This window comes from Pipistrellus hanaki (assembly GCF_964339955.1).
Source record: "Pipistrellus hanaki genome assembly, chromosome: 2".
Classification (NCBI taxonomy): Eukaryota; Metazoa; Chordata; class Mammalia; order Chiroptera; family Vespertilionidae; genus Pipistrellus; species Pipistrellus hanaki.
In genome coordinates, this window is record NC_140504.1 from 52,854,783 (window position 1) to 52,865,763 (window position 10,981).

At 51.4% G+C, this 10,981-nt stretch overlaps 1 protein-coding gene and 1 long non-coding RNA gene across 2 annotated transcripts in view; one reads left to right on the forward strand and one right to left on the reverse strand.

Annotated features, from left to right (window-relative positions):
- The window catches only part of PDIA5 (protein disulfide isomerase family A member 5), a 95,690-nt gene extending 87,466 nt beyond the window's left edge, over positions 1-8,224 (reverse strand). Inside the window, exon 1 of the mRNA XM_084871652.1 lies at positions 8,027-8,224. Coding sequence (XP_084727778.1) covers positions 8,027-8,074 — 48 coding nt within the window. The 5' untranslated portion in view covers positions 8,075-8,224. The remainder of the gene's footprint in view (positions 1-8,026) is intronic.
- On the forward strand, positions 7,050-10,747 carry LOC311616430. Its single transcript, XR_014793894.1, has 3 exons — positions 7,050-7,378; positions 10,091-10,198; positions 10,630-10,747. It is a non-coding gene; the product is annotated as an uncharacterized lncRNA (long non-coding RNA).
- Positions 10,748-10,981: the final 234 nt, after the last annotated feature.

Here is a 10,981-nt window from a genome sequence, read left to right on the forward strand (position 1 = left end):
CTCAGTTTGTTCAACCTCTTGAACCTGGGGGAACACGCTTGGTCCCCCTTCTACCTCTCCAGCCGCCCTTCCTGTCTCCTTTGGAAACCCTCCTCTCCCTAGCCTTTATTTATTTTAAATATATTTTATTTTTTACAGAGAGGAAGAGAGAGAGATAGAAACATTGATGAGAGAGAATCATCCATCAGCTGCCTCTTGCACACCCCCTACTGGGGATGTGCCCGCAACTAAGGTACATGCCCTTGACCGGAATCGAACCTGGGACCTTTCAGTCCGCAGGCCAACACTCTATCCACTGAGCCAAACCGGTTTCGGCTTTCCCTAGCCTTTAAATGCTGAGGGTCCCTGGGGCTCACGCGGTCCACCTTCCCCTTCCTCTCTGCCCTCTCCCCCGGGGGTCTGGCCACCTCCGAGGCAGCACCCCTACATTCCGTCTCCAGCCCAGGCCTTCCTTCTGAGCACCACACCCTCACATCCTATATTGAGCATATTTCAAAGTGCTATTGAACTCTTTCATAAGGGACCCACAAAAATAAAAGTTGCATCAAAAGAGGATATAAGAAAAGGTTTTAAAAAGATTAAAAAAAAATAAAGAAAGAAGTTATAAGAAAGTAATATGCATGACTGATATTTTAAAAAAGGATCCTGATACAGACGGCTAAATTAGATACCAAACTGGCCAATGTCCTGCAGGGCGGTAACCTGCAGGTCTCTCTTCTCTACCGAACAGAAATCATTTGCATCTTCTCTAACTTTCCGGAGGCTGGGCCCTCAAGGATAGGAAGGGAAGCTACCTTCTCCAGAGCACCTGAGGGGGCCTCTTACACAATGTTGCAGTGTGACATTGCAAAGTCACTAAATCGGCTTTTATTTCCAAAATTTGGGATAATTTTCCTTTTTGCTGGGGCCTGTGTATTTGGATGGGGAAACATAACATCTTCATTTCCCTTCACGATGCATGTAGGTAACAAAACAGTAGCACTGGCAGTGTCTGAGGCTTTGCCATCAACAGAAATCACAGTTTCTCGTCACACTGCAGTTGGTGCAGATGTCTTGAAACCTAACACTAATTTAGCAAACCTAACACCAGATCGTCTCATGTGATATAAACAAAGAAATATAAATGTTCTTTTATCGGGTATTTGCTGTTTTGATAACTGTGTTTCAATATCTCCAGTTTCCTTATGACCCTGTGGGCTGTTTCACACATTTTTCTAAGAAAGGTCCCACAAGTCCTCAGAGAAGCCTTTCCTGACTCCCTGCACGAGGGGAGGGTCCCCTGTCACACTTTCTCTTCCCACCTCAGGCTTCCTCCTTCCAGCACTTTCCACCTGAATCAAATAACAAATCAGTGGCTCTCCCACTAAGCAATGGGACAAAGGGCTGGTGTCCATCTTATTTATCATCATGACCCCACTGCCTTAGCATGGTAGGTCTGACTCCTAGGAGACTCCCAAGAAATATGTTTTTTGTTTTGTTTTTTTAAAAAGGACCTGTTGGATGAATGAGGATCTGTGGCACATGAGCATGCAGATCGTGGCACACATTCCTTTCAGATAAGGACCCAGAACCCCGCAAAGTGAGACCCTTCATAGAGCAAACCTGCCTGTCCCCAGAGCCTGCCCTACTTGGCCCAACAGCAGAGCTTCCAGCCAAGCCCAGGTCTCGGCTCAGTGCTAAATCACCTTTACGTGTAAGCCCCAGCTTAGAGCCCTCGACTTGGATCCCCGCTAATACCTTCCAAGGCGAGGATTAAAGGATCTGCTCGTGAATTAAAGACATCTGCTCATGCCGGGGGGTTGGAGGAGCGGCAGGATTCTTGGGGGGATGGATGCCCATGCCCACCCCAGCCAGCTATAATGAGTGGGAAACTCCGAAGCCAGGCCCAGGCTCACCATCAGGCCACCTGGGAAAAGAGTGCCCGTCAGACTGGGGACTCAGAGTGACCCTGGGGGACCAAAAGGCTCTTCTAACCCCACGCTCAGTGTGAGTGTTTAGTCCGTACCACACGACTGCACAGCTAATTACTGAGAAGCGGTCGTACACTGGCATGTGGGAAGAGGCCCTGCAGGACCTAAGGTGGTCAGAGGGAACAGCAGATGGGAGCTAAGAAGGGAGTGACAAGAAAGGTGGGGTGACTGTCCAGCTGGCAGCCCATCCAGCTGGCAGCCCCTGCTCCCCTACTCAGGCCATCAGGGAGCTAAAGAGCAAGTTTCGTGGGCACCCCAGGAAAATGGCCGGTGTTGCTATTTCAGAAAACAGCACCTAGCAACCTGGCTGCTTAATCACTCCGCTGAGCCCCTGAGAACTACAGCTGTGTCTCAACCCTCGGTCTATCCCTCCACCTTCCAGGCCACACCCCCACTCTGTCTGATGCTCTGTCTCCTTCCACCTCTCTATCCACCCACCCATCACTCTCAACGGGGGAAACAGCATCTAATCCCTTTATCTCCCAGTTAACATGGGAATGAAGACTACACAGATGTGAAATATGTGGAAATGCTTTATTTTATTTTTTTAAAATATATTTTATTGATTTTTTTTTACAGAGAGGAAGAGAGAGGGATAGAGAGTTAGAAACATCGATGAGAGAAAATCATTGATCAGCTGCCTCTTGCACACCCGCTACTGGGGATGTGCCGGCAACCAACATACATGCCCTTGACTGGAATCGAACCTGGGACCTTTCAGTCCGCAGGCCGACGCTCTATCCACTGAGCCAAACAGATTTCGGTGAAAGCCTTCTTTCAATGTACCAGGTTTTGAGGAACCTCCATACCAGAGTGCCTATGGAAAATAAAAACCCCTCGAACATACGGCTCCAGTCGGTGCTGCAGGGTGGGCCAGGTGATGGGCCAGGCAACTGGAAGCACTGCACTCCTCCCCTTCCCCACTGGGACCTAGGATGCCAGGTGTGTGTGTGGGGTGGGGGTGGGGATGGGGGGGAGAGGAAGAAGTGGGGGAGGGGGCGCGGGAAGGGCAAGTAAACCATCGAAGTCTGGGTAATGTAAGAGAACTCAGGCTGTCCTTACAGCACAACCATCACTCTCAGGACCACTGGGATTCAGACGGCCTCCAAACCCACCACAATGGCCTCCAAACCCACCACAATGGCCACGCAAGACACAAGAACCCTCCAGAACAAAACCACAATGCTGGGCCAACTCTCCGGGGAGACAGTGTGGTTGGTCTACCCATTCTCAAGAGAGGATCCACTTTCAGAAGAAAGGAGAGAGGAACAAAGAGCACTTAAACCTTTAGCCCCTCTGCAATCTCCCTCCCCGCCCCATCCCTCCCCGGGCCCTGGAGCGAGGCAAGAGCCAGCTCCAAGGAACGGGATAGAAAGAATGCCAGCAGCATGGGCGTCCCCGTCCATGTCTCATCTTGAAGCCTCTGCTCACCCCCGCTCTGGCCGTCCACTGTCCACCGCGCCTCCTAACTGGCTTCCCCAGCACCTCCTCTGACCACTTGAGAGGAAAGCGATGGCTCCCCCTTATGGGGCTCCCAGGTGCCGAGCACGGTGCTGGGTGCTTCCTGTATTATTCCTGACCCTTTCAACTCGGCAAGATGGATATTATGACCACCATGTACAAACAGGAAAACCGAGGCAGGCCCCAAGGCCACGCAGCTCCTGAGTGTCCAGCTGGCTGAAAGCCCGCGTTCTTTCCACTCTGTCACGCTAGATAACGGAGAAGTAAGAGGAATAGAGTGCTGTTCTGAGAAAATTAATCTGGTCTCTCCCGTTCCAGCCCTTGCTATTCAGAGGGCAGCTTTCATCATGTCTCTCCATTATCTACAGAATCGAGTCCCCAAAGTCCACATTTAAGCTTCTTTACGACACACGCTTGCAGTCTTATTCCCCAGTTCCCAGACTCAGCTCCTTCCTACCAGCCAGGCAGGCCCACCTCGCCTCATTGCCCACATTTCTGTCTGGAAAGGTTTCCTTTCTCTGTGGGCAACGCGAATTCCTTCAACCAAGCACGGACTGGGGATGACCACATGCCAGGGCCGGGGCTAGGTGCTGGGGACACAACAGCCGGCACAGTGAGGACCCACTGCCACGGAGCTCAGAGCCTGCCCTCCTTGCGAGGCGTAGCCATTTGGCACCCCACAGCCTGGCTTTTGCCCTAATTCACGGCACTCAGTGTTTGCCACTCATTCGGCACTCGGCCATTCCCCCAACTTATATGCCAGTTCTGCTTTAAATCTCCCTCTGTAATGTGTTTATTTCTGTGGGAAAAGTGCACTCCAGGTTCCAAACAGCATTATAAATGGCAATTAGGTGCCAGGCCAGCCCACAGAAGCCTATTAAATATATAATGTGGACTCTAAATACGCACATGAAAAGCTCTGCAGGAGAGGCGGGCAAACATCTCCAGCTTCCTGCACCTCCCGCCCACCGGGTTCTGAGCTTCAAGCCTCCACCAGGGGAAGAGGCCACAGCAGTGGCTTGGGAGGAGGGAAGCAGGTGGGGGGCCTGGGATGGCAGAGCTGGAGTGGGAAGAACCCTGATGTATAATCAGGAGCCTGGCTCCAATCCCAGCTCTGCCTTTAGAAACCTGGTGGCCTTGAGTGAGTCCTTTTCCTCTCCAAGCCTCACTTTTCTTTTATAAAATGAGAGAGCTGGGTTGGATCAGTTCTCAGACTGTGTGTGTGTGTGTGTGTGTGTGTGTGTGTGTGTGTAGTAGCAAGAAAAGACTTCTTAAAAATCCCAATATACCATCACAACTTTCATTTTTCAAAAGGATACTGTAAACCACTCCCTATCCCCAAATATGGACATCATCTCAGGAGAATGAATAAGTTTTTAAACTGAAAATATTTGGATTCATTCACCATTGTCATTTTTCCCACTTGTCTGTGGACCAGTGAACACGTCACCACAGCCCAGCTCCAGGTCTTGGCTGGAGGCAGCAGGGAGCTGAGCCGGACAGCAGGAGGGGTCAGTCAGCCACAGGCCTGAGGACGGAACAGCTCGGCCTCCTCAGCTGCAGGCCCTGAGGCAGACACCCAGCCAGGAAGGGCTGGAAGCTACTCATCCCAAGAGCTGCCTGGAACTCCTTCTACCCCAATATCCCTCTGGAAGGCTGAGGCCCTCAAAAGAACCTTTCAAAAACTTATTAACTTTTCTTTTTTTAAAAAAAAATATAGTTTTATTGATCTCAGAGAGGAAGGGAGGGAGAGATAGAAACATCAATGATGAGAAAGAGAATCATGGATCAGCTGCCTTCCACACACCCCTCACTGGGGATTGAGCCCACAACCAGAGCATGTGCCCCTGACCAGAATCGAACCCAGGACACCCCCCCACCCCCTCTACCCCCCTACCCCCGCCCCACCCCCGTCCCCAGTCCCCAGGTCTATGCTCAATCCACTGAGCAAAACCAGCCAGGGCCTTATTAACTTTTCTGAGCAAAAACTAATATATATTTATGTACAACACAAGGAGAACGCAGAGAAGCATAAGCAAAGAAGTAAGCAAGAGTCACCCACATCTCCACCTTCCAGACCAACCACTGTTCCTTTGGCTGCACTGCTGATTCCTCCCACATGTACGTAGCCATCTTCAGCCACCTGGGATTAGGTCCTGCCTCTGCTTTTCCCCTTCTTATCACACTAGAAAACTTTCCCATTCCCTTAGACATCCTTCATTAGCACCGCAGAATATCTTCATAATACACATAGCATTCTAGTAAATATAAATATTCTTCATAAACATGACTTCCCATGGTATGGACAGGGCCAAAAGTCACTTAACCATGCCACTATTGTTGAGCACGTATGCTATTTCCATATTTTTTGCTATTAAAAACACATGGTAGGTGCACATGCTGTCCATGAAACTCTATAGACTCCTTCGTACTTCTTTGTATGGCGCGGGTCACAGTCCAGTGCGCTGTGCACATATCAGCCCTCGGTAAATATTGAGTGAACAAAGAAACTCGATCCACTCCCAGGACCTGGAAGCCCTTCCCAGAGGGGACACAGAGTTTAGACTGACAGAAGCCCACCCTCCTGGCCACAGCCACTCCCCGCTGACGGTGCACCGATGCCTCACACCTGCTAAGCCAAGGGCTTAGGGGAAGGAGAAAATGGCAATTCCTGGCTGAGGATCTCCAGGTTCTCGTGTTCTCAGCTAACCTAACCGCTCTTCTGAACCCCTGGGTGGAGGGCACCTGCAGGCCTCAAAGGCGGACTCCCACACGCCCTCCAGACGGCTCACCCACGGCCTCCGGAACTGACCCTTCCTCTGAATGAACGGGTGGCTCCCCTTCAGGGGAGGCTCCCTGCCCTTCAGGCATAAGTCTTCCCTGTTCTGTCTTCATTTGCTCACAGGACGGACTCCTCTGCCGGCCCACGGCAACGCAGGATGGCAGGGACACTGTGTCTCCACCCAAAATCCAACCCAGCGCCCAACAATGTGGTGGATAAATATTTGTTAAATGAAACTTCTTTCCAGTCGCATTCCCAAGCCCTTTCTTTTCACAGGAGGGAGGGGGAAAGGAAGAAGGCAGGAAAGCAGGACCTCCTGGAACAGCCCGAGGGCGAAGACCCAGAGGAAATCGCACCGGAGACATGCCCTCTGCACCCTCCCGGGGTCCTGCCCGGGCCAGAGGCCGGCCAGGGCCAGCTGGCTCCAGGGAACAGAATACAAGCGATGTCAAGCACAGAGACACCGGGGAAGTGACTCTGCCCCACGCCAGCCTGGTTCCCTCCCAGAGGGAGAATGGTCAGACTAGGGGCCTAGGGAGCTTCCTTTCCACCTACTGCCAGACAACCAGAAGAAGGGCCACACCCCACTGGGGATCCCAAAAGGGCAGGGCATTGGGAGATGGAAGTATTGAAACCAATTCAATCCGCACCATTTCCCCCACTCATGTTTGCCCAGCATCCTTGCCACACCCAAAAGGGGAGAGGGGAAAAAAAACAAAACAAAACAAAACAAAAAAAAAACACCTTGAAAAATCTGAGTTGGAGAGGGTGCCAGCAGCAGGAAGTTCCTTGAAACTTCGGGGGGGGGGGGGGGGGGTGGAGGAGGGGGAAGAAGCCAAGATGGTCTTTACACAGGGAGACCAGAAGTCATGGGGAAATGTGGGAGGAGGCCCTCGCATGATCCCATCACACATCCACAGGAACACCAGGGAACACCAAGGCCAGCCCTGGCAGCTCCGGACCCTGTGGGCACACCCATTCAGACCTCTCCCTCTCCCGGAGATGTCTTGGAGGCATCCCACACACACGGAGCAAACTCCTCCTGGAGAGCCCGCCACTCCCAGCGCCCGGGACCACCCCTCCTCCACTCTCCTATGATTTTGCAGTTTCCAGAGCTTCCTCGTCGGATTTCTCATCCGACCAACCCTCGGGGCAACCTTGCTTGGTGGTTATCTTTATCGTTCCCATGATTTCCAGGATGAGGAGACTAAATCAGATACAGGAAATGATACCTGGAACGACCCATGCGTCGCACAGCCAGAAAGTGGCCGGGGTTGGGGCCAGCCTCCGTGGGTGTTTAGGGGCAGAACTCTCCGCGGGCGGGGACCCGGTGGGGACCGGCGGCTCCCCAGCCGCCCAGGGCGGACCCCGAGAACCAGGTGCCCCTCACACGAGGCTTCCGGCGGTGCGGGTAGAAAGCGCCCCTTTCCCACGCGGCGCCACTCACACAGGTGCAGGGCCGGCGTCTGGGGCGCGGCGCACCCTCCCCCACCCCGCGGGCGTCCCGCCCCGGCAGGCATGGCCCCCCATGATCTGCACCCCCACAAAGTGTGTGCCCCCCCGCGCCAACCCCCTGCGAGGGATCGCCCAGCGCCTTCGGGCTCCCTCCAGCCCCCGTGGCCCGGAGCGCCCCAAGGGGAGGACACGGGGAGGACGGACCACCGGGGTCCCCGCCGGCCTGGGGCGCACGCCCGCACCCCAGCGGCGGGAGGCACCTCCCCGCGCGCCCAGGACCGGCCGGCAGCAGGGCGCGCGGTCCCGCACGCTGGGCGCACGTGCTGGCCCCGGCCCGGACCCCGCGCCAAAGCCTCACCCAGAGCGCCAGCAGCAGCAGCCGCCACGCCGGCCCGGCCCGCGCCATCCCAGCCGCCGCTGCCCACGGCCGGCTCCGGTCTCCACTCGGGCTCCCGCGCCCGCAGCTCCGCCGGTCCGAATGCCACCGCCACTTCCCAACGGCACCCCGCCTCCGAGTTCCCGGTGCCACGTCTGCCAAGGCATGCGCACCCGGCGGGGAGAGGCGTCCAGGAAGAGGTGCCTGCTGGGAGCTGTAGTTTGCAACGAGGCTGGGCTGTGAGACCCGTAGGTGTGAAAGTTGGCCCCCGAGGCCAAGCAGGAGCTTGAGTGGGTTATGTAATAGGGCAAGGTCCCGGAAGGCAATTAATTGGGGGCATTACTCTGTGCCTAGAACTTTAGAAACGGCCTCAAAGGTAATCCCCCCCTCCCCCCACTTTGAGGATGAAGAGTCAGCCCAGAGTTATTAAGGAGAACACAGTCTGCACAGAGTCATTAAGGAGAACACAGTCTGCAATACGGCTGGGTCCAGTGAAGCTTGTAGGTCCCCAAAGCCCTCTTCCCTGCCTCCCAGGCTTCCGCCTAACTTTTCCTTTTCTCTTTTCATTTGGAAAATACTTTATTGAGCTGTTGGAACACAGTTTTGGCAGTTCCTCAAACAGTTAAACATATGACCCAACAATTCCACTCCTGCTTATATACCCAAACGAACTGAAAACAGGTTTTCAAGCAAACACTTGTACATCGACATTCATAGCAGCATTATTCACAATTGCCAAGAGGTGGAAACAACCACCCACTGAGGGATAAATGTCTAAACAACGTGGGGATATCCATACAAGAGAATATTTTCCAGCCATGCTACACTGTGGATAAAAACCAAGGATGTTATGCTATTAAAATCTTATGCTAAAAAGAAGCCAGACACAAGATCACATATTGTATGATTACATGTTTGTAAACCATCTAGACATGGGTAAACCATAGGTACGGAAGGCAGATTAGTGGCTTTCTGGGGTTGGGGGGAGGAGAGAATGGGAACACTGCTCAGTGGGTAGATCTCCTTTGAGGGTGATGAAAATACTTTGGAAGTAGACAGAGGTGATGGTTGCACAACATCGTGAATGTACTAAATGCCACTGAATTATGCATTTAAAAATGGTTAATTCTATGTCATATGAAGTTTACTTCAATTGAAACATTAAAAAAAAACCCTCATATTGAGCTTATTCCATATGCTAAAACATTCCTACATTCAATCAGTTATTTATTCTAGAACATTTATTGAACACCTACTACATCCTGAGGCTCAAGATGTGCAGTAATAAGATGGACAAGGAAGTGCACAGTCTATGGTTGGTAGGTAATACCTGAAAAGTCCAAAGCTCAAAACCTAGTAGTGATTCTTGACTCACCCTCACTTCTCAGCAGGCCCACCCAACCCATCACCACGTTCTGTCAGTTCCACCTCCAAAATCTCTTCTGCCCCCTCCTCAATCCAAGTCACTTCCTGTCTCCCTGAGGCAAGGGTAAAATCTCACAAAGCATCTGCCCGCTTCTTCTTCCCTGCACCCCAAATGATACATTTGTTAATGCCACTTGGATGTTGATTATCACCCCCCTAAAACCCTACAATGGTTTCCCATTGTTCTCCCCAACTCCTCCCTGTGACCGGTGAGCCCAACATAGTATGGACCTGGCCCTCTTGACCTCATCTCTGCCTCTCCTCTGCCCTTGTCCACTCAGATCCAGTCACACAGACAGTTATTTTCTGTCTTCACCCCTTCACCACCCTTCCAAGCTGCCTGCACTTCAGAGCTAGTATTCTTCCTATTCTCTCTGCATCAACACTTTCTTGGCCCTTGATCTGACTGGCACCTTCTAATCCTTCAGAACTCTCTGATGTCGCCTTTCAGAGAGGCCCTTCAGAGCAATCCATCAAAAGGAAAATTTACTCCCTCTAGTTCCAGTCATTCCTTACCCAGCGCACAGTCTGTAATTACTTACTTAGCTGTGTGTGTTCATTGCCTGCTGCTACAACTGGAATTTAAGTTTTACATCCTTCTTGTTTGTCACCTAACTTTAGAGCCTAGCACCTGCCTGAAGCCCGGCTGGTTCTCTGTGTTGTTTTTGATGAACAATTGAAAGATTGGAAGAGGCGATGTGTTGGGGAGTTTCAGAAATCTCGAAGCAGGTTTGGGACAGACTTTCTCGGCATTCTCTGCTCTGTAACCTCCGGCTCATGGTTTGCATATGGGAAAGTGGGACTTTCAGCTCCTCTCTGTTTCTCTCTCTGAGTCTCTGTTTCTCATCTGTAAAATGAAATGGCAAGTGAGGCTGTACAGTAACTGTACTTTCCTACAATGCTGATGGGAGTGTATATTGGTTCAACCACTTTGGACAATGGTACCTGTCCAAAATATATACACACCTGTTAATAGCTACTTTATTCATAGTAGCTGTTATGGACTAAATTGTGTCTCCTCCAAAGCTCTTATGTTGAAGCCCTAGTCCCTCAGAATGTGGCTGTAGTTGGAGGTGAGGCTTTTAAAGAAGCAATTAAGATTAAATGAGGTAATTGGGGTGAACCCTAATCTAATGTGTCTGGTGTCCTTATTAAAAGAGGACATTAGGACACACAGAGAAGGAAAGACCATATGAAAATGCAGAGAGAAGATACAAGCCAAGGAGAGAGGTCCTCAGAAGAAACCAACCCTGCCAACACCTTGATCTTGGACTTCCAGCTTCCAGAATCACGAGAAAATAAATTTCTGTTGTCTAAGTCACCTCATCTGTGGTATTTTATTATGGCAGGCCTAACAAACTAAATCAGTTGCCAAAACTGGAAACAATCCAAATGTTCTTAAAAAGGAAGATAGATAAATAGCATATTTTGCAATTTTAAAAAAAGCCACTACAGATACACACAATATGGATGAATCTCAAAACCATGATGTTGAGCCAAAGTAGTCAAACA